The 24,185-nt window shown below is 42.9% G+C and overlaps 2 protein-coding genes and 1 long non-coding RNA gene across 5 annotated transcripts in view; 2 read left to right on the plus strand and 1 right to left on the minus strand.

The window, feature by feature from the left end:
* The window catches only part of LOC138792717 (aquaporin-4-like), a 19,320-nt gene extending 14,128 nt beyond the window's left edge, over window positions 1–5,192 (plus strand). For all 3 annotated transcript variants that reach the window (XM_069970464.1, XM_069970463.1, XM_069970465.1), the window contains exons 4-5: window positions 2,442–2,522; window positions 4,762–5,192. In XM_069970464.1, coding sequence (XP_069826565.1) covers window positions 2,442–2,522; window positions 4,762–4,980 — 300 coding nt within the window. In that variant the 3' untranslated portion in view covers window positions 4,981–5,192. The remainder of the gene's footprint in view (window positions 1–2,441; window positions 2,523–4,761) is intronic.
* LOC138792720 (uncharacterized) overlaps window positions 1–23,868 on the minus strand; it is a 27,109-nt gene extending 3,241 nt beyond the window's left edge. The window contains exons 1-2 of the long non-coding RNA XR_011363177.1: window positions 23,709–23,868; window positions 14,897–15,053 (exon numbers count right to left, since the gene is read on the minus strand). This is a non-coding gene — a long non-coding RNA (uncharacterized lncRNA). The remainder of the gene's footprint in view (window positions 1–14,896; window positions 15,054–23,708) is intronic.
* On the plus strand, window positions 14,682–23,903 carry LOC138792718 (lens fiber major intrinsic protein). The gene is made up of 4 exons (XM_069970466.1): window positions 14,682–15,041; window positions 19,369–19,533; window positions 20,451–20,531; window positions 23,718–23,903. Exons 1-4 carry the CDS (start codon window positions 14,682–14,684, stop codon window positions 23,901–23,903), a joined length of 792 nt encoding a protein of 263 aa, XP_069826567.1.
* Window positions 23,904–24,185: the final 282 nt, after the last annotated feature.

The following is a 24,185-nucleotide window of genomic DNA, read 5'->3' on the forward strand; positions in this document are numbered from 1 at the left end:
AACCATTGTCAACAAATATACGTCACTTAAAATTGCTCCATTCCCAGGCTTGTAGCGCTTTTATCCTTTGGTCTATGGGGCTGTGTCAGGTGTCAGTTTTTGCGCCATGATGCATTTTGCACTTTGGGATTTTTTTGCGGTGACGCCGTTTACCGTGCGAGATCAGGAATGTGATAAATTAATAGTTCAGGCGATTACGCACGTGGCGATAGCAAACATGTTTATCTAGTTATTTATTTGTTTACTTTTATTAATAACCTGGGAAAAGGGGGGTGATTCAGACTTTTATTAGGGGAGGGGGCTTTTTACTATTAACAACACTTTTTTTTTTACTTTTACACATATACTAGAAGCCTCCCTAGGGGACTTCTAGTATAAGTGCTTTGATCTCTCATAGAGATCTCTGCAGCATAGATATGCTGAAGAGATCCATGAGATAGGCACTCGTTTACTTCCGGCTGCTGCAGCCGGAAGTTAACGAGTGCCGAGCCGGGGACGGCGCCATCTTGGAGCGGTCCCTGGCCGGCTTCAGTTACGGAGATCGCTCCTCCGGGATAACATCCCGGAGGAGCGATCTCCCCACTAGACACCAGGGATGACGCTGTGTCCGGTAATCGGATGCAGCTGTCAACTTTGACAGCTGCATCTGATTACTGTATTAGCGGGCACGGCGATCGGACCGTGCCCGCTAATACCTGCGGTCCCGGGCTACAAGCGGCACCCGGGACCGCCGCGGTTCAGAGCGCGGCCGCCGCGCGGCCCCGCTCTGAACGTCCCTAACGGCATCAGGGCGTAAATATACGCCCTATGTCGTTAAGGGGTTAAGGAACATATATTTGTAAACAATGGTTTTAATTTTTTACAGGCCATCACATAATATAAAAGTTATACATGTTATATATCGTTTTAATCGTAAAAACTTGTGGAACAAATATAAAAAGTCAGTTTTACCCCAGGGTGAACGGCGTAAAAACACATATCCACTAAATACACAAAATGTGTTTTTTTTTTCAATTTCACCACACATTGAATTTTTTCCTGCTTTTGCAGTGTACTTTATGCAAAAATTCAGCCTGTCATTGCAAAGTACAATTAGTGGCGCAAAAAATAAGGGCTCATGTGGGTTTCTAGGTGAAAAAATGCAACTGCTATGGCCTTTTATGCACAAGGAGGAAAAAACGAAAACGCAAAAATCTAAATTGCCCTGGTCCTTAAGGGGTTAAAGGATAGAAGGATTGCTTTTTACTCAATGTGGTACAGAGACTAAGGTTACATGATCCATATTATATTCTGAGGCCCCGTGCACACAGAGCAAGATTGTCCGCCACAGAATGCCGCCAGCCTCCGTGTCATAATGACACTCTATGGGAGGCTTGCACGCTGCATCTCTCGGCACTGAAGAATGAATATGTCCGCCGCGGAATTCCAAAGCTCTCGTTCTGTGTGCACGGGGCCTAAGATTCCACTTTTCATTCCTCACAGACTCTTTGGAAAATGAAAGGTGGAATCTGATTGGTTGCTAGGGGCAACTGAGCCAGTTTCACTTTACACCATGTGTGATAAATCTCCCCCTAAATCTTTAGGTTGTGCAACCATAAACTGGTCTTTAAAATCACAAATAGTCATAGTTGATGTATCCCACTCACCCCCCCCCCCCCCCCCCCACTTGATCTATATTGTTCACCAGATCTAAGCCAGATGTAAGAAACCTCACAAATTTATTAATATCCAATTATGTATTAAATAAATCAAAGTTTTGAGTAGGAGCAAAATTTTGTTCTTTTTCCAAAATATTCAATTCTGCTGAAAGAACGACAGGTGACAAAACAAAGACCTTGTCTACTGTCACGGGTGCTATAAGGGTCTATCAAAGGCAACAGCTTATTCTCTTCTCTCTACTGAAATACAGTATGGTGGAGTTGGGTGTCATCTCTTTATATGGATAGTATAAAAATCACATCAGTTACATTTGAAACATTACGCAAATGTTTGTATACAGTATTTGTCCAGATGCTGAAATCATTAATGTTATCATTAAAAAAATGTATTTGAATGTATCTAATTTATGTGTTTAGCATCTTTAAGAGGGAGAATAGTTCACTATGCCCTGCTATTTTGTATGCAAAAATGATGGACACCATGATGGAACCTGACAGATCTCTTTATAATTGGATCTGTCTTGCACTGTTGATGTCCATTGTTTTATCGATCTGCTGAAAAATGTAGAAATGTAGTAGAACTATATTCTAAAAGCATACATTGATGAAACATACAGCACATTAAACACAATCATATAACATAGTGAAAAAATTACTGAAAATATGAGGCAACAGTACCTCCAGTTTTGGGGAGTTAAGAGTGAGGTGGTGTCAAGCAACACCTAAAAAAGTGTCAAGAGGTAGTTATAAATATGTTTTGTCACTCTTCTTATTTATACCCAGGGACACTTTTCAGGTGGAAGCATGAACCCAGCTAGATCCCTTGGTCCAGCTTTACTCTCAGGCATTTGGGAGCACCACTGGGTAAGTTATTACCATATTAATTGCATAAAACACCTACATACACACACCAATTAGACATAATATTAACACCACTTGCCTAACATGCAAGTCCTCCTGACTCAAAACTAGAGGAAAGCGAACATTGAGCATGCTTTGGTTTGGCCGAACCCAGGCATATGGCATTTGATTACCTGTGGCTGAAGAAGTTGGATGCAGTCCTAGGGAGTGTTGGAAAAAAATGAATATAGCCTATGGCCACCCATAATCAAATACCGCGCGCTCAGGTTCAAACAAACCGAAGCATGCTTGAGGTTCGCTTATCTCTACTCAAAACCAAAATGGTTCGGAACTGGCAATGCATGCATTCCACAAGACCTCTGCAGTTGTCCTGTGATAGAAGATAAGTAAAATGCAGATTGATTCTTGTTATTGCCAGACCAAGGTTTTCCAGCAAAACATTGTACATATTATCACACTGCCTTTACTTGCTTCTCTCCTTCCCAGTGCATTCTGGTGTCACATCTTCCCTAGGTACGTGATTTACATGCACCCAGCCATCCATATAAAAGAAAAAGATCACGCCTTCTGACTGATCTGTGCCAATGCAGTCCTAAATACAGTATATATACACTGTGCAAAAAATAAAGGGAACAGTCAAATAACACATCCTAGATCTGAATCAATGAAATATTCTCATTGAATACTTTGTTCTGTACAAAGTTGAATGTGCTGACAACAAAATCACACAAAAATCATCAATGTAAATCTAATTTATTAACCAATGGAGGCCTGGATTTGGAGTCACACACAGAATTAAAGTGGAAAAGGGGTTATCCAGTGCTACAAAATCATGGCCACTTTCTGTAAGAGACAACACAACTCTTGTCTCCAACAGCAAAACCCTTCCAAGCTGGAGACAAGAGTGGGGCTGCCTCTGGAAGAAAGTGGCCATGTTTTTGTAGCGCTGGATAACCCCTTTAATGTAATGTCCTTAAAACAAGTAAAAATGAGTCTCAGTATTGTGTGTGGCCGCCACGTGCCTGTATGACCTCCCTACAACGACTGGGCATGCTTCTGATGAGGTTGCAGATGGTCTCCTGAGGGATCTCCTCCCAGACCTAGACTAAAGCATCCGCCAACTCCTGGACAGTCTGTGGTGCAACGTGATGTTGGTGGATGGAGCAAGACATGATGCCCCAATCGGATTCAGGTCTGGTGAATGGGCGGGCCACTCCAATGCCTTCATCTTGCAGGAACTGCTGACACGCTCCAGCCACATAAGGTCTAGCACTGTCCTGCATTAGGAGGAACCCAGGGCCAACCGCACCAGCATATGGTCTCACAAGAGGTCTGAGGATCTCATCTCGGTACCTAATGGCAGTTAGGCTACCTTTGGCAAGCACATGGAGGGCTGTGGGGCCCTCTAAAGAAATGCCACCCAACACTATTACTGACCCACTGCCAAACCAGTCATGCTGCAGGATGTTGCAGACAGCAGATTGCTCTCCACGGTGTCTCCAGACTCTGTCATGTGTGCTCAGTGTGAACCTGCTTTCATCTGTGAAGAGCACAGGGCGCTAGTTGCGAATTTGCCAATCCTGTGTTCTCTGTCTGGCAGTCCTGCTACTGGGTTGTTGCACTCCTATGGCCTCCTCCACGTCTCCTGGTGTACTGGCCTGTCTCCTGGTGGCGCCTCCAGCCTCTAAACACTACGCTAACAGACACAGCTTACCTTCTTGCCACAGCTCGCATTGATGTGCCATCCTGGATGAGCTGCATTACCTGAGCAACTTCTGTGGGTTGTAGACACCACCTCATGCTACCTTTAAGCTTGAGAGCAATGACAAGATGCCAAAGTTACCAAAACAACAGCCGGAAAGTATGAGAACAGAGAAATGGTCTATGGTCACCACCTGCAGAACCATTCCTTTATAGGGAGTGTCTTGCTTTATTTGCCCAATATCTCTATATGTTTTCTGTTCAATTTGCACAACAGGACAAATTGATTCACAATCAACGTTGCTTCATAACTGGGCAGGTTCATTTAGCAGAAGTGTGATTGATTTGGAGTTCCAAAGATTTTAAAAATAATATCTATGTTTACTAGGTTATGTTTGACTCCAGCTAGTTATGAAAATATTACCTGCATGTTAATAGTTGTGAATTTAAATGTTGATCTTCAGCCTGTAGATCAATGAACAATCAAAAATCTATATAAACAGTCACCAACTAATTATGGTAACATTTTCATTCCCTCTAGGTATACTGGATTGGTCCCATTTTGGGTGCCTTTCTTGCAGGTGCTTCTTATGAATTTTTCTTTGCATCCAGCGCATCAAGAGAAAAGCTGGTCGCCTGCCTCACTTGTAAAGATATAGAAATTGTAGAGGCAGCCAGTGTCTCCCGCTCTTCCCTCTCCATGGCCACACAGACCGCAGCACGGACAAGACAGACTGAGCAAAAACATGAGCAAAATTAACCAAGGAAACATAACGGAAAGACTCAGTGCTTTATGTGCTGCTTACTGCTTATAACGAAGTCTGAGCAGTACAGGCAAATATAATAAAACACATATTGGACTTGAATATAATATTTTGTACCTGGTTAAAGGATTATTCCAGCAACAGAATCTTTCTATGGGTGCAGATGTCATTATATACAATTCAGCAATTAAACATTGTCATTTTTTTTAGGCTGTGCTGTAAATGAATAATGACTGTCAGAAAGGATAGATTCTGTAATATGCATGCTAAAAACAGGAATGTCACCATGTATTATGTATGTTTGTGTCTTCCTGACATTGTAAGAAAATTATTTTAACCAAAAACTATACCATATATTTTGGATCTATAAGCCTTCTTAGCAAATCACAGAATTCTTAGACCAGATTCACACATGGTATAGGTTGAAAAGACTGAAAATGTGCAAATCTTTCCATTATAGTTTTTCTCTGTTGGTTCAACTCAACCACTATACCATGTGTGTACATATCCTTAAAGCTTTTATAGGCAGTCTAGAGCATGGGGGGGCATATTCGGAACTGATGAGAGCAGACCCCCAATGAAGTCTGCAACCTCCGGAAGTTTCTGACTGGACACAATGGACACATATTTGCTAACTACTTCACAGCACATGGCATCCAAGATGGTGCTGGCACAGATGAGACGGGCGCACAGGGCCTTGGATCCAGGCTCACCTCTATCGCTAGCTCATCAGCATGACCTGCCAGAGAAGAGGCCCAACTGGGAGTTTCTGAGACCTTCCTCCTGGGCCTCCTATATGTCGGAGCTCCTGCAGGAGAGCATTCTTCAGCCTGAGGACAGCTCATACATGCCGGAATTTGCATCAGACTGTGGTATTGTACACACCCAGCCTGCCAAAACCCCAGGTACATTATGCGTTCCCAGGCCTGATCATCCTCCATCCGAGACCACCACAAGCCAGGGATGTGAGCCTGTACCTAAGCTACAGTGGGATACTCCCCGGCTAATCCAGCTCCAGCTCCAGCTACCCCAACAGACATGTCGGTGGTGTCCCCGCGGGTCCAGATCACTGACGGTGGTCCCATCAGTGATCCCCAATCAGGGTTATAAGACTGGCGGTCATCTCAATCGACCATCTCAGATAGAGACGACCACTGGTCATGTTTCTTACTAAATATGCTAACTAATGAGGACATCCATTGGTTTACTGCTGAAGTCAGAGAGACATATAGAGCAGAAATAGCCATGGTGAAGCAAGGTCTATATTCTATGACATAAGGTATGGAGTCCCATAACAGAGACCACAATAATAACATTATTGAATGCGACATGGAGAGAAGGGAGCTACTGCACATCACACCTATGGCTGATACTAATGCCACTCTGCTAATTTTAAAAACCAACGCCAGGATGTCGGTATATAATTTGATCAAACCATACTGCCCCGTGTACCACTTGCAGGTCTCCTGGTGTCGGTCAGCGACTGCCAACCCCGCAAAGCGTGCACATGCAGGGAAGGGAGGTCATGGAATGGCCCTGCAACCCCAATGTCACAGGACCAAACCCAAAATGCCCCACCAATACCCAGCCGGCACCACCGACGGAGAAGGCTGCCCCCAAACAACACAAGTATGAATATGGTATTACACTCACCACCACTTCTGCAGACAGAATGGGAAAAACATGGCGGTACTGACATGTGAGCACAGGTATATCCTGCTAATTTGGGTCACATGGGTCTTATAAAGGGAAGTGCCAGCCGCTCAGAATAGGGAGAAAAACATAAAATGCAACATGAAGAGAAGGGAGCTACTGAACATCACACATATGGCTAATACTAATGCCACTCGGCTAATTTTTAAAACCTTATGTCTTTCCCACTCTGTCTGCAGCAGTCTTGGTGAGTGTAATACCATATTCATACTTGTGTTGTTTGGGGGCAGCCTTCCCTGCCGGTGGTGCTGGCCGGGTTCTGGTGGGGCATTTTGGGTTTGGTCCTGTTAAATCAGGGTTGCAGGGCCATTCCATGGCCACCCATCCCTGCATGTGCACGCTTTGCGGGGGAGGCGGTCACTGACCAACACGGTGTGGAGTTAGTGTAGGGACCCGTGTGAACCAAGGGACCTGCACATGGTACACGGGGCTATTATGGTTTGATCAAATTATATACAGACACCTTGGTGTTGTTTTTTAAAATAGGCCTAGCGGCATTAGTATCAGCCATAGATGGGATGTGCAGCCGTTCCTTTCTCTCCATGTCGTGTTTTACAGTTCTCCCTTTTCTGAACAGCTCGCACTCCTTTATGAGACCCACATGACCAAAATTAGCAGGATATGCCTGTGCTCACATGTCAGTACCTTATGTCTTTCTCATTCTGTCTGCAGCAATCTTGGTGAGTGTAATACCATATTCATACTTGTGTTGTTTGGGGGCAGCCTTCCCCGCCGGTGGTGCTGGCCGGGTTCTGGTGGGGCATTTTGGGTTTGGTCCTGTGACATCGGGGTTGCAGAGCCAATCCATGGCTTCCGTTCCCTTCGTGTGCACGCTTCGCGGGTGAGGTGGTCAGTGACCGACACACTGTGGAGTTAGCGTAGGGACCCGTGTGAACCAAGGGACCTTCAGGTGGTACACGGGGCTATTATGGTTTGATCAAATTATATACAGACACCTTGGTGTTGTTTTTTAAAATAGGCCTAGCGGCATTAGTATCAGCCATAGATGGGATGTGCAGCCGTTCCTTTCTCTCCATGTCGTGAATAACATAATTGACCTGCAACCTACAGTAAGTGCTCAGGATTCAATTATCTGTGAATACCAGTACCACCTTGACGATCTGGATAATAGGGCATGCAGGCCCAATATCAGAATAAGGGGCCTCCCTAAACAGCTATTTTGAACTGATTTTGGGTGCCCCATTTGCTCATAAAGTACAACTGGAAAGAGCTCATAGGGCCCTAAGATCCAAAGAACTTGTCCTCATTGCCATGAGATGTGATTTGTTGTGTCACAGACTATACTCTAAAACAGGGGTCCTTAACTGGCGGAAGCCAGCTGTCCGGAGCCCTGGTCAGACCTCCCAACCGCCCTGTCCCGGGACGGTCCCCATGTGTCCCGCTCCCCTCCGCAATGCCTCCCGCCTCATAGGCGTACTGTCCTTAGATTTCAGTACGCCTGTAGTCATGGGGGCAGTGTCGGCCCGGCCCCCGGCTGATATGCGCTCTCTGGGGATGTCCCGGGGATTCCCTAGCAGACCTCAGTGTACGCCGCCTTTCTGAACTTCCCGGAAGTACAGGCCAGGAAGGTCACTGGTGCGCGCTCTGCTAGGGAATCCCCGGGACATCCCCAGAGAGCGCGTATCAGCCGGGGGCCGGGCCAACAGGAGAAAAGAAGAAGACAGCCGCAGCGGGGGAGCGAGGTGCTAGGTGAGTTGTGGTTTGTTTTTGTTTTTTTTTTGTCTGGGGGCCATCTATAAGGGGAGAGCGCACAGGGGGCTATATACTACTGGGGGGAGCTCACAGGGGGCTATATACTACTGGGGGGAGCGCACAAGGGGGCTATACACTACTGGGGGGGCTATATACTACTGGGGGAGTGCACCAGGGGGGGGCTATATACTACTGGGGGAGCGCACAGGGGGCTATATACTACTGGGGGGCTCTATACTACTGGGGGGAGCGCACGGGGGGCTATATACTACTGGGGGGAGCGCACAGGGGGGCTATATACTACTGGGGGGGCAATATACTACTGGGGGGAGCGCACAGGTGGGCTATATACTACTGGGGGGGCTATATACTACTGGGGGAGCGCACAGGGGGCTATATACTACTGGGGGGAGCTCACAGGGGGCTATACACTACAGGGGGAGAGTGCACAGGGGCTATATACTACTGGGGGAGCTCACAGGGGGCTATATACTCCTGGGGGAGAGCTCACAGGGGGCTATATACTACTGGGGGAGAGCGCACAGGGGGCTATATACTACTGGGGGAGAGCTCACAGGGGGGCTATATACTACTGGGGAGAGCGCACAGGGGGGCTATATACTACTGGTGGAGAGCGCACAGGGGGGCTATTTACTACTGGGGGAGAGCTCACAGGGTGACTATATACTACTGGGGGAGCAACAGGGGGGGCTATATACTACTAGGGCAATCACCCCCTTTGTACCCAATATCAAAGTGCTGGTGAGAGAGAAAAAACGCCAGTTTTCCCGCTAATAAGCATCAATTCTGTATGTAAATAGTTGAACGTTTGTGAAAAGTAACAAAACACGTTTCCTACTGATGTTCTGCTCGGACCTTTACCTGACAATAGACCCCGGTAAGTGGACCTTCACTAAAAGTTGTTGAGTACCCCTGCTCTAAAAGAAGTCAATTCTTTGGGTACACAGCGGATTGAGTTTCAGAATATCAGTCTATGGGACAGGCAGAACTTTGCCGTGCAGACTCTGCTTGAAATTTCCGCCCAAATTCTGTAGTATGCACATACCCTAACAGGGCAATATATATCATGGGACAAAGCAGTCATGTTGATCTCCTGTTATCCTGTTGCCTAAGACCTCTTCTGTGTTTCTCTTTTTTGGGGATTGCTGGAATTTCAGCTTAGATCTACTTTTACTTCAGGTACATTGTTGGATTGTGCTTGGTCTATTCGGTCTTGGTGCGTCTCCTGACATTCAATGTGTAGGGTCTTAATGCCAGTCTTAAAAGACAGATGTTCGTGAGAGAACTGGCACAAATAATAATGGATATAGCCTTTATTCGGGAGACGTATGATGACAAGATATGCTCCTTCAAATATGCTCTCCACAAGTTTTCAGTGATTTTTGTGGCCAATAATGAAAAATAAAGGGAGTTGGGATCATGTTTAGCCGTGCCTGTCCCTTTCAGTTTGAGGATTTAGAGGCTGATCCTCAGGGGCATTATATAATTTTAAGAGGGAAACTACTACAGTGTGTCCAAATTACCTGGCAACAGACAAGCTTTCCATTTTTTATTTTTATTTTTTAAGATTTTGAGTACATGCACACAGGAGCAGGATCATATACACCATGTATCGTAAAAACTCTTGGGGAATCTTGGGGAAGACCCTCCCTTACCTCCTGCGTAGTAGGGCCACCTTCCCAGTAATATCTTTAAGAGCCCTAGGCATCTCTCAGATTTCAGAGCACCTAATGCATTGCCTACATCTGGCTCCAAGTACCCCCGTTTGTCTTTAAAGGGGGATACTACTATTTCAGAGGGATCTAGGAAATATGTAATAAAGTTTTTCAATTTCTTGAAGAATGGTTTAGTTGGCTTTTACCTAGAGGATTCACCATCTAATTGATCCATATTTACCATATGTACCTTTTCATCTGTGTTATTACATGTTCTAACGTGGGCATCTCTGGAGTTAAGCACCTGGCCAACAGACATTGTTTAGCTACTAAGATAAAGACATCAAAGACATCTTTTCTAATGGGTAGGGTAGGCAGCTGCCCGGGGTCCCATAGCTCATAGGGGGCCCCAGTGGCAGCCTCCTACCCTGCCCAAGACACCGGAGCTGGCATCATGCTCTCCTTAATGCCCACTGTGCTTGGCTAGTCCCCCTATCTCTGGAGGATCTCTTGTGCGGGAGGCGGATGATCTCCTGTGTGCAGACGCTGCAGCCTGGATCCAGCAAGGGGTGCTGTGACATGCAGGGGGTGCAGTAGAGCTTAGGGCACTGGGTGGTGAAGTTACCGACGGCCACCAGCTTAAACACCATCTGACAGGCCCCCAACTGAAAGCTTCTCCTCCTGCCTCCAATTCACAGCAACAATCCTATCAGGATGGGCAGGTGTCCTTGGAAAGCTAAAGCAGAAAGTTGCATAATGCATTCATCTGAATTGTCCTAACCCTAAAGCCCCAATTACACGGGGTGACAGAGAGGAGCAAAAAAGCGCTGTCAGTGCTCGTTTGTTCTTCGTTCCCCGCTTGCCACCAGGGCTATTACATGCGTCAGCAGTGAGCGGGTGAGTCCAGGGGGGGGGGCGCGGGGACATGAATACCGACTATGGGCGATAATCGTTTAGTGTAATAGGGCCTTTAGTTATACGTTGACTGAACCTCCTGGAATGAGAGGTATCTATGCTCTGCTATTTTAATTAAAACAGAAGCATTTTTTAAATTCCTGCTCTCTTTGTTAAAACAAAAGAGGGGTTCTGACCTGCTTGGGGAAACTCTGGGTGGTGCCATAAGTCCAGATGGCCACTCATTAGAATTGGGGGACCTAACAATTTTCAGCCAAGATTTAATGGTGTCTCTGAAAAGTATGCCATTTTTAACGCCCCTAGGTAGTGCAGCAAACCTAGTGTGGAGAAGCCCATTGAGCAACCAGGGAATGACCAATTGGGATTCTAAGGAAAAATAATTGGAAAAGTTACTTAATTCCCTCATCCAATCTATCCCGTGCCTTAACAGTCATGCCAAATTATAGCATAGTACATCGGGGAGATTTAGTCCTCCATTTCAAGAACTAGTTTATTCATGGCTATTCTAGGACATTTAAATGCTCATATAAATTTTCATAATGCTGAACTCAGACAGTTAACACCTAGATGCCTGAGCAGCACTGGGACAGTCGGGGGGGATTTAATGAGTAAAGCAAACTTGCCACTCTACCACTTTTTATCCCCAAATAAGTAATATGGTCATATGTAGTTTTAACCGATACTTCCAAGCTACGTCCTGGAGATCTGGCTTGGGGGAGATAATGTAGTTCATTTTTATCTATGTTTACCTTAAACCTTGACTGTGAACCAAAGTTCAGATGAGTAAACCACACCCAAATCCTAGTCAGGAATATTTGCCACCACTGCCCTCCCCTTAATAATTCCGACCTGTGCTGAGGAGATGAGATCAGGCATTATTATCAAGATATTCGGTTAGACTGCTTACGTTTATTCTTAAGGCCCCCCCCCAAAGAGATGGGTAAACACATAACTAGACTGCGTCTCCATATGGTAACTGCAGCAAAGTGTCTGTTGGCCAAATATTGGAAACAGATTCTCATAACATCAGCTATAGAGCTAATTAAAGGGGTAGTGCGGCGCTAAGAAATTATTCACAAAATAACACACATTACAAAGTTATACAACTTTGTAATGTATGTTATGTATGTGAATCGTCCCCTTCCCCGTGTTCCCCCACCCCCGCACGTGGACCCGGAAGTGTAGTGTACCATACATACCTGACGCGCGTCGTCCCCCGTCCCCGATCTACTGTCAACGACGTAATCTTCGGGAGGCTGGCTGAATCACCGCGATTGGCTGAGCACAGTGATGCTCAGCCAATCACGGCTGAGCAGCCGATAATGCGGCAGAGGGGGGGGGGCGGCATCAGGGACGGCTGCAGCGATTCGGCCGGCCTCCCGAAGATTACAGCGTTGACAGAAGATCGGGGACGATGCGCGTCAGGTATGTATGGTACACTACCTTTCCGGGTCCACGTGCGGGGGTGGGGGAACACAGGGAAGGGGGAGATTCACATACATAACATACATTACAAAGTTGTATAACTTTGTAATGTGTGTTATTTTGTGAATAATTTCTTAGCGCCTCACTACCCCTTTAAGTGGGTACAGGAGGTCAGAAGGATAGAGTATCTATCTGCTTCATAAGAGGACTGCATAGAAAAAATTCCAGAAAATATGGTCCCCTTGGGACTCCTACAACAAGTATGACACGTCACATACCTTCTAATATCTCAATTGGCCTAATTTCCCTTATATTACCTTTTTTTGAAAATCAATAAATCAACAATTGATTAAAAAAAAAATCGAAAACTGGGTTGGGCTCACAGGTAGTATTTTGGTCAATATACAGTCTTTACTTGGTATGTCATTTTGGTCAGTATATTTAGACAAAACAAGGAGTGGGTCCAAAACATAGAATGCAAAATATTCTGCTGTGTTGGTTCCATTTTAAATATATTAAGAGAAAAGTGCATACAAGTACATTAAACACTGCACAGAATAGAACATGATGAGTAGTATTCTGCTTGAGGTCCTACTCTTGGTTAAATGGAATTGTTTGATGAACAGGATTACATAAAGTATATCTCTATGTGTAGTTATTGTCCATAAATATATTCATGAAATGTTACATTATGTTTTAAATCCACACATGAACAACCCCAAAACTAACTCAGATTAGTTTTGTGCTATTGTCTAACTAAACAAAATGAAAATGTTCTTGAGCTCCATCTAGTGGAAAAGGTATTAATTTCTAAGAATAAACAATGCCTTTAATTTATAAAGGGTCGAAGTAACTGTTTTATACTGCATGAATGTACTTATATATTTTGCTATTTATGTTTTAATGCTATGAATTGCTGACACTGCAGTACACAGAAAGTGAGAGGGATCTGAGTTGAATGAAACATCACACACAGCAAGTGCCTTTGTTCATGAGGATGCTCGCACAGCGCTTTGCAAACAATCCCAACTGCACATGGGATAATCCCATAGGGGAGCTGTGGATTTAGGATGCCTCCCCCAGACTGAAAGGAGCCAGATAATTGTACACAGTGGCAAAACCCAGCTGAGATACAAACTGCCAGTGCAACAAAATCAGCTGGAGAGGGTGCCAGATAGAAAGGGCAATGTTAATGTTACAAACAACTTTATTCCAATGCAGCACATAAGCTGAATGTTTCCAAGTATATCCCTCCTACATGTGTATTGCAGTTACAGTATATATGTTCAAATAAGGTTAAGACAAATATATCCTTTGAATCATGTTATTTCCCAATTTTCACATAGTAAACAGCACAGCCTCAAGTGTTAAATGATTAGAGAAAGATAATATTTTAACATATTATAACTGTTACTAAGCTTAAAAAATAGGGGAATTGCAATGACTAGGAATTCATAAAATGTGGGATAACATAAATGCTAGAAGAGAAACCATTGTATTCATGAAAGTCCAGACTAAAAGAACGCAGTCATCTTTCTTTAATAAACACAGTGACTTAAAGAGTTCTTGGAGCCAAGAGTTATTTTGCATTTCACACTTTCTCTCTGTCTGTAAAATTTTGCTGCCCTGATTTTATGTAAACTTCTATTGTATAGACTTGTGTTTAAATACAAGTTTATTGTCAACAGTTTATGGGAAAACATATGTTCCATGCAAGTCTGAAAATGACTTATGAAAATTTGTTCTTTTTTTTGTACATAACTAAAGAGCAGCACGATGACTGTAATATCTGAGCAAAAATATCTGCTGTGGCCTTATATCATGTGCTCGCCTGAGGGAGGAGACAGCACACAGGGAAAAGTTAAACACTAGCTCTTTGACACGACCCCTCCTGTCAGGGGGTGGTGTGTATCTGTATAGGGGGATTAAATATGTCACTGCCTCTGCCCCTTATAAATCCCCCCGCCACTCTATAAACAGGTTGGGGGGGAAGTATCCACAGCAGTTGGGAGTTTGGAGCAGTCACCCTGTCCGTGAATTTTTTGAGTTGTTTTTTAACGTTTAGTTTTTCTTTGTTAGTTTTAATTTTTTGTTAACCTTTTCTTGTATTGTTCTAAACTTTAAAGTAACAATTTTTTTTTTGTACGGATTTTGGAGGGGTCTTCCATAAACAGTTGGGGCATCTCCCACCAACTCTGTAAAATTTCCCTTGCCCCGATTTTGCGCTCCCTGCTCCTTATACACAACCCGCAATCATGTGGGAATTCCGCTCCTTCTCCTTTTGGAGAGCGGTTTTTGCTGAATTCTTTGGTACCATGTTCTATGTTTTCTTTGGCTTGGGTGCATCTCTAAAGTGGGCTGCTGGACCAGCTAATGTTTTGCTTATAGCATTAGCATTTGGTCTTGTTATGGCCACTATGGTCCAATCTATTGGCCATGTTAGCGGTGCTCACATTAACCCAGCTGTTACCTTTGCTTTTCTCATCGGCTCACAGATGTCCCTCTTCCGTGCCATTTTTTACATTGCAGCACAACTGCTGGGAGCGGTGGCTGGAGCTGCCGTTCTGTATGGTGTCACTCCTGCGGCAATCCGTGGCAACATGGCTCTCAATACGGTAATTACGTTTCTAACAAGGTTGTAACAAAGGGTGCAGAATTTTAGCAGTGTGTTTATTTGTGATAGTTTAACAAAGCATTTTTTTAATCTAATATCATAACAGGGTATCAAGCACAGAAGTTAGACTTTGCATGCATGTGGGCAACTGACTGCATTTTAGTGAGAAACTATAAAGCCTATATCCATTCAAAAGCACAACATTTTAGGTATGCCTTCCACAGTTAAACAAGATATCCCCCTAGTTCCCCTATATTACATGTACAGATTCAACGTAAATTTGTTTGGCATATAAACAAAATAGCTCCAACATTCCAATTACAGCTTTGGGCTGGGTTCACACTATGTATATTTGAGGCTGTATTTGGTCCTCATGTCAGGTCCTCATAGCAACCAAAACCAGGAGTGGATTGAAAACACAGAAAGGCTCTGTCCACACAATGTTGAAATTGAGTGGATGGCCACCATATAACGGTAAATAACTTCCATTATTTCAATACAACAGCCGTTGTTTTAAAATAACAGAAAATATTTGCCATTAAATGACGTCCATCCACTCGATTACAACATTATGTGAACAGAGCCTTTCTGTGTTTTCAATCCACTCCTTGTTTTGGTTGCTATACAGCCTCAAACATACAGCCTCAAATATACGTAGTGTGAACATAGCCTTGTAATGTATATGGGCTTCCAGTATTCTCCTACTTAAGATAAGCACTGGAACCATCAATAATCTTCATTAAAGTCAATGGAACCAGTCAGGATTCACACACACACACACACACACACACACACATATATATATATATATATAAACAAAAATGGATAAGGCATAGCTACCATTGCTGCATCATACATGTAAACATAGCCTAATCTGTAAAGCAGCTATTTATTTTAGGCAATGAAATCATTGGTGACCAATAGCTCTTTAATTTAGGGACCCTGCAAAACAAATCCCTATATTTCTGATGTTAACTGCAGTCACATCTCAGTTGATTTTGGCTTTAAACTTTAAACGTGCTCCACACTACAGTTCTAAAATTGAATTACAGTATATCACCATGTAACATGCATAAACTTAATAATTTAAAGAAACTAAGCAAAAAGTCTATAGCCATGTTTGTGTAAAAATATGTAGACAATTAATATGCATACACAAAATCCATCTGTATATTTGGTAAAATGAGAATGGCTGCTCATCATGCCTCATCATGCCTACTCCTTTAGAGCAGCTCTCATTTCCAAAATGTTAACTACCTATATATTATATCTGGTCTGAACAGAATTGTTAGTAGTATTGTGAAAGGATTTTTTACCTATCCATAAATAAAGTCTTTATTACTAGTATTTAAAGCATTACTGTTATTTCCCAAAACATTTTACATGTCATACAGATACGTGAAATGTTTTGATTGGTCGGGGTCCTGACTTTAAGGCTCCTAACACTTACTAGATAGAGCCATGAAAGAGAAGCGCATGGATGAGTGCTTCAATCCCTACCTCGCTGCTCTCCTTGTCATGTTGAACCTGAGTCAGCAACAAGATGGGAAAAGCTGCAAACCAGGGAGTAAAGCCCATAGCCTTACGCTTCTCCTGTCTCTATGTATCAATTGGTAGGGATCTTAAAATTCATATCCACTCATAATGAATTGAGATACACTCTGGTATGTATATTATTATGGATAGGATTTCCTATTATTACAAAAGTCTTTCTCAAAAAGGTTCTTAATGTAAAGTATATTTATGGCTTGGTAGAAAGATGTGAAAGATGTGAAGAAGCTGTGGGTAGTTTTCTTTATTGGGAAGAATGACACATAACTCCAGCTTACATATAGATAAAATCTAAATTGCACCTTTGGGCTATGTTCACACTACGTACATTTCAGGCAGTATTTGGTCCTCAAGTCAGGTCCTCATAGCAACCAAAACCAGGAGTGGATTGAAAACACAGAAAGGCTCTGTTCACACAATGTTGAAATTGAGTGGATGGCCGTCATAGAAAGGTAAATAACTGCCATTATTTCAATATAACAGCCGTTGTTAATTAACAGCAAATATTTGCCATTAAATGACGGCCATCCACTCAATTACAACATTATGTGAACATAGCCTTTCTGTGTTTTCAATCCACTCCTTGTTTTGGTTGCTATACAGCCTCAAAAATACAGCCTCAAATATACGTAGTGTGAACCCAGCCTTAGGGTAGCTTCACGCGTAACGTATCCAGTTCGCTGCGAAATCCGCTGCGGATACCTCTCCTGTCAGTGTCAATGCGATTACATACTGTCATCTCGCTGCGAGTATGTAAGTGCCGCCTTCACTAACCCCCCCCGCTGGCCGGAGAATACTGTACCTGCTCCACGCTCCGGCCGCATCTGAGGCTCCTGGCTCCCGGAGGTCCTGCGCAGCCAAACAGTGACTGCATCGGGGCCGTGCACTGATTGGCTGCTGACACTCACTGCGACCCCTGTGACACACACCTATTGAGAGAATGGAGGTCATATTAGACATTTCATGTTAGCCGCTTGCCTACCTGAGCCTAGCTCTTTCCATACCTCTTAGAGTGGCTTTACACAGACGAATTTATCTGACAGATTTTTGAAGCCATAGCTAAGAATGGATTTGAGAAGAGGAGAAATCTCAGTCTTTCCTTAATGACTTGTTCTCTGTTTATAGTCCTGGCTTTGGGTTAGAAAATCTGTCAGATAAATCTCTGTGTAAAGGCACTGTTAGGGTCCTTTTACACAGCCCAATGTGTGGCCTTGCAAGGACGCAAACAAGATAGGCACTTGTTTGCAGTGCCTGCAGGAGCTGCGGGGGCCACATTAACGATTACTGTATTGTTCATGCAGCCATTTAAATGTATTTCTATCGGCCACACATGCACTGTTAACACAGGGAGTTATGCGCCTAATAGCAAGAAGTTTGGTGCAGCACAAAAGATTCAATTAGTGGACGAGTTTACGTCTTCCCACTCCTCAGTTGATCGCTGCCACTTTTACTAAGGCCATTATCGGCCAAAGGAGCGTTTCAAGCTACGCTCAATGTGCAATAATCATCCTATGTAAAAGGGCCTTTACAGACTGCTACAGAGAGTGCTGTTCAAGTGAAGTAGAGGAATTGGCGGGTGTGGCTAAGACATAAATCATTAGGAGTTGTCCAAGGAAAGCAAACATTTTCTCCCTGGCTGCGTGTAAAAATAATAAACATGCTATAGTTGCCACCTCTGATCCCTTGCAGCTGCTGAACCAACACTCACAGTTCTTTACTGGTCTCCACTTCTTCCTGGTTCTTTGTCACCCCAATCCAGGACATGCGGGCTTAGCAAATTAGTGGAGTAGCAGTGTCCCACCTTAGTCATTGATTGGCTCAGTGGGCAGTGTGTGGGGCTAGTCTGACTTAAAACCACAAAGGTGTTCTTTTTACTAGTCTTCAATTGGATGAAAACATACACAGCTGGTGGGTGGAACTTTTATACCTGATATGTAACAGGCAAGTAGATCTTAGGGCCTTATGCTGCGATAATTCGCCCAATCGAAGGATTTACGATTTTGAAGTAACAATGTTTTTTTTTATAACGATTAGCGTTTAGACGGAACGATATGTATCGTTTGAAAAAATTGTTATTGCGATCGTTTTAAGACCACTTAAGCCTATCTCACACATAGAGCAAATCGGTGAAGGACTGTTTAAATGAAGCGATCTGCGAATTTTTATCGAATAACCAATGACGATTTGAGAACATGTTGAAAGATCACAATGAACGATTTCTCGCTTGATCATTCGCTGTGTTTACACAAGCCGATTATTGCTCAAATGCGATCGTTCGGACGATAATCGTTCCGTGTAAACGCACCATTACATAGCCTGAATTATAAATTAATAAATAATTATTGGGTCTAAGTTAGCTGCTGCACAAATGTAAACATTTAATTTCATTAGAGCTCTTTTTTGGGGGGCGTTTTTGGCCAGTTTTACTGCATTTCTTCCCTGAATGACCAACAAAGTTGCAAAAATCAGCTTTGCGTCTTGTGCATGCACGTAAAACAGCCGTAGTACACAACCTTGTGTTTTACGGAATAAAGTCTGTCTTTTTTTTAAAGCAAGTTTGGTGAGTGCCGCTTTTCTCTTAGGAGAGATATTAGCCATTCACTGCACAAAAGGAGCAAAAACATGGTACAAAAACAGTGAACACTTTATAAGAGAAATCTGACAGGATGACAAGGATGTGAATATAAGCTTGAATGCATTTACAGGCTATATTTTCTGTAGCTGGTTTGTAACCAGTGTAAAATAAGTATATTATTTTCTTCTTGCTTTCTATGCAGCTTCATCCCGGTGTGAGCATTGGTCAGGCAACAACAGTGGAGATTTTCCTTACCCTGCAGTTTGTACTTTGTATTTTTGCCACCTATGATGAAAGGAGAAATGGACGCCTGGGCTCTGTATCTTTGGCTATTGGATTCTCCCTGACTTTAGGACACCTGTTTGGGGTAGGTGGTTATACTGAACTTTATCAGAACGCTTGTCATGGTTCCTATGAAAATTTAGCAAAGCTGTAACCAAATTGTACCAGGTGAAGCCATAAAGAGTTTTTTTTCTCTTAAAACTAACTTGTCCCCTATTCACAGGATAGGGGACAAGTAAGATCCGACTTCCGTACCCCCCAGCGATCTCCAGATTGGCCCTTGGTGCTTTGTTTTTAATCAAGCTATGGGTACGGCACGTGACCTGCGGCTCCATTCATTCTCTATGGAGCAACTCTGTCCATAGAGAATGAACTTAGCCGCTGGAGAGAGCCAAAAACAGCACTCCATAGCACGGCTCCATAGAGAATCAATAGAGCTGTGGGTCACGTGCTGTACCCGCGGCAGTACTGAAACCAAAGGAGCCGGGGTCGATCTAGAAATCGCTATGGGGTATGGAGGTTAGACCCCCCAGTGATCTCTTACTTGTCCCCTATCCTGTGAATGGGGACAAGTTAGTTTTATGTGGAAAACCCCTTTAAAGCATACCCATCACTTGGAATGTGCAGCAGGGTATGTTCAAAAACTCCTGCAGGTATGCTGTCCTTTTCTAACACAAGTTAGAATGTATTGTAATACACTTACAATGCAGTCTATGGCATTTCTGGGAATTCCGTCTACCACCTGCATCAGGAGGACAGTATACCTGCAGGAGCCTTTCAACATATCCTGCCGCGCTGTCTGTGTAATCATAAAATTACCCATTGTTTTATGTTAGTGCTCCTGTCACAGTGTCTCAGTGACATGTTAAAAGTTTTGATTGGTCTGGGTCTCAGTGCTGACACCCCTCTTTGATGGTTAGACAGAACCAGAAGATTAGCACAACTAAGTAATTCAGAATAAAAATTCATATTCTTATTTGAATTCTGTTTTTCTTCCTACAGCTTTACTATACTGGAGCTAGTATGAATCCTGCAAGATCATTTGCTCCAGCTGTACTCACAAGAAACTTTACCAACCACTGGGTAAGACCATGATATGACATGTTTGTTTTTTTAACACTTTAGAGAAAGCATAGCTTAGTGTAATCAATTTAGCATAAATTAGGGACCAAAACGGTGCTTACAGGATCCCTTTAATCCCTTAGCACAAAATCACATACACGCAAGTTATCTAAGGGTTGTAGTTCTCACAGGTCGTCATTTATGTACATCTTGCTAATCATACAGGCAAAAAGCTTTGCGTGCATGATCAACACAGATGCTTGGTGGTGATTGACAACCAGACTCCCACTGTTATGGGCATTTATTACTATAGATGCCCCTGTCAAACCAATTCCTTCATCATAGGGTTCTCCTTTTTTAATCCAAAAGAAATGTAATAGCAGGGTACTGCTACATTGATTCTAAAGGAGTCACGTCACACTTGGGGCAGCCTGCCTCCAGTGCTTCATACCTGGCCAGTGTCTGGTAATAGACCTGTGCCGTGAGCGGGAACTAGGCCACGGTAAAAAACAAAATGGACCGCAGCACCGGCATCCCCACACCAGTGCCAGTCTATTAATGTATAAAACTTAAAGTGATGTACCTGATGGTACATTCACTTTAAGAATACTCTAATAAATAGATTTTGTTTGTTTAACACCTTTCCCCACAAACACAGACACAAATATGGTATTACCAGAACCATAAACATTTTAGCCACATGTAAACTACATAATCAATTTCCTCAATGTTCCATCCCCAAAATAATAAAAGCTAGGATATGCCATCACTTTATGACTGGTGAATGTCTGACCATTGTGATCCCCACGGATAATAAATATAAAGTTGACACACTGCAGGTGGAGACAGTAAAATGTGGTCACAGTGCAGTTCCTTGGATGCTGTTCAGGGGAAAACACCTACGCTTCATCCTCTTAATTCTTGCCATTGGTGGTGGTCCCAGTGGTTGTACCTCCACCTAGTCATATGCAGTCATTTTATGAGAGGTGAATATCCATTCAACACATCTGAATCATATAAGGCCATGTTCACATTATGTATATTTTCAATAAATAACAGCCGTTCCGTTGTTGCAGATTGCAACACCGGACACTATTTATTGATCGTGTGAAATAATATTATTTTCAATAGAGCAATGTCCAGAGTTTATACACTCTGTATACACTGCAGCCATTGTTCTATGCAGCCGCACACAAAAAACTCACGTGTGCACACAATGTAAAGTACGGCTCCCGGCTGTACTTTACATTGTGTGCTATGGTTAATTGGAGTGCGGGCACATTGAATGATAATCACCCAGACGGTACTGCAGTATCTACCAGGTGAACATCTCAGACAGCAGAAATACATAATGCGAACCTGCTAGATTCAAAAGTGAGTACAATATAAAAAAAAAAAAGATCATGGATGAACTAAAAATGTATATAGCAATTTTATTCTAGTGCTGAAAGTTAGTAATATGCTATAGATTTCTCCGATAATAACGAGGCTATATGTGCCTTTTTCACAATAAGGATTAATCAAATTACATGCATTAATGTAGACTTGTTATATAAATGGCATAGTTTTTTTTTTTTACAATTCTGAAAACTGATTCCCTCAATAACTCATACTTCTAGTATACAATGCATAGAATTAAGTATTCAGACCCTTTGCAATGACATTTAAAACTTGGGTATTTAGCTTTGAGGTGTCCCATTTCTCTTAATCATCTTTGAGATGTCTCTATACCTTGAGTGGGGCAACCTCTGGTTAATATAGTTGATTGGACTTGATTTGGGAAGACACCACCCTGTTTACATAAGGGTTTCAAAGCAGCTAAAACCAAGACATGAGGTGGAAAGAACTGCCTGTAGAGCTCATAGACAGGTAGAAAAACATTTCTGCTGCACTGCAATTTCCCACAGTGACCTGTGTGCAGATGGGATAAACTTCCAGAAGGTCAACCATCACAGCAGCACTCTATCTGGGGTTTAAGGCCCAGTGGCCGGAAAAAGCCTCTGCTCCGTAAACAACACCTGAAAGCTTACCTAGAGTTTGCAAAAAGGACTCTCAGACTGTCATTCTTTTGTCTGAAGGAACTAAGTTTGAACTTTTTTGCCTTAATTCTAAGCATTATCTTTTGAGGAAACCAGGTGCTGCTCATGACCTGCCCACTACCCCTACAGTGAAGCATTGTGATGACAGCATCACAATGTAGGGTTTTTTTTCAGCAACTAGGACAGGGAGACTAGCCAGGGTTAGGGGGGAGCTGTGAATGGAGCCATAGATAATTTTAATAAAAAACCTAACCAGAAATTCTGGACCTCAGACTGGTCCTAAGATTCACCGTCCAACGTGACAGCGACTCTAAGCGCACATCCAAGGCAACACAGAAGTGGCTTAGGGACAACTGTATGAATGTTCTTGAATGGCCCAGCCAGAGCTCTGAACCCAGTCCGACATCTCTGGAGAAAACTGAATATGGTTGTCCACTGGCGGATCCCATCTAATCTGACAAAGCTTAACAGGACTTGCAAAAGAAAAAAAAAGGCAGAAAATCTCCAAATTCAGCTGTGTAAACCTTGCTGTATCATACCGCAGAGGACCGGAGGCTATAATCACTGCCAAAGGGGCTTCAAATAGGTATTAAGTAAAGGGTCTACATACTAATGTCAATGCAATATTTTAGTTTTTCCTTTTCAATAAATTTGCTAAATATTTTTACTTTGTTGTTTTGGTGCATAGAGGTCAGAATAATTTGGAACAACTTTATGTTATTTTTTTTATTTCATCACAAGGCCTCAACATAAAATGTGAAAAATCAAAAATGTCTAAGGACATTCTGAACACATTGTACTTCTGTAGGAATAAATTTCTTATACATTTTCATGTAGTAACGAAAATGGAATATGAACCATGATATTTAGGTCTGCTTACCCACCAAGAAGGAAAAGCTAAATAACCTGTAAAAGTAGGAGAAGTGGCTATTAGGGATAGGGGTCAATATGCTTTTAATTGTCAGATAAAAAAATAAGCCATTCTTGTCCATGGCTTGCCTTTGGCATTAGAGATATACAATTCCCTTTAATTAAAGCATAATCAGCAATACGATATATAACATAACAATTTTTTGTTAAGGTTATCATTAGAATATTATCAAAAAACAGTATTGGTGGACAGTGAGTTCAAACTTAATAATACCTTATTGCCTCTTACCTGCTGCAGGTCTACTGGGTTGGTCCTATCATCGGTGGAGCACTTGGAGGTCTAGTGTACGACTTTATTCTCTTTCCAAGAATGAGGGGGCTTTCCGAGAGACTTTCAATCCTTAAAGGAGCACGGCCTGCTGAGCCTGAAAACCAGCAAGAAGCAACGGGGGAACCTATAGAGTTAAAAACACAATCCCTATAAATAAAACCTGCACATTTACATAGCAGCACACAAGCAAATTACACATGCACATAATTTGGGCATAGTTAGCTTAATATCCGTCACGGGAAGTGTGTTGGGGGGTCGGGTTACACTTTGAAAGACATTTCTTTTCTTACCAGGCTGTGGGTATTGTGTTGAAGTAGAAACAGGAAGGAACAGTTAATGTGCTTGACTTTCTTACCGAAGTGGAGATGGAGGCAAAGAAAGTGGGGTTGTTTGAAGGGGCCATACAACTCAGGGGTAATTCATATAGCATTTATA

The sequence above is a fragment of the Dendropsophus ebraccatus genome, chromosome 5 (assembly GCF_027789765.1).
Source record: "Dendropsophus ebraccatus isolate aDenEbr1 chromosome 5, aDenEbr1.pat, whole genome shotgun sequence".
Taxonomy (NCBI): Eukaryota; Metazoa; Chordata; class Amphibia; order Anura; family Hylidae; genus Dendropsophus; species Dendropsophus ebraccatus.

Coding starts and splice junctions, on each gene's coding strand:
- LOC138792718 (XM_069970466.1), top strand. CDS start 14,682: ATGTGGGAATTCCGCTCCTTCTCCTTTTGGAGAGCGGTTTTTGCTGAA. Junction 19,534..20,450: donor CTTTAGGACACCTGTTTGGG/GTAGGTGGTTAT, acceptor TTCTTCCTACAG/CTTTACTATACTGGAGCTAG. Junction 20,532..23,717: donor GAAACTTTACCAACCACTGG/GTAAGACCATGA, acceptor TACCTGCTGCAG/GTCTACTGGGTTGGTCCTAT.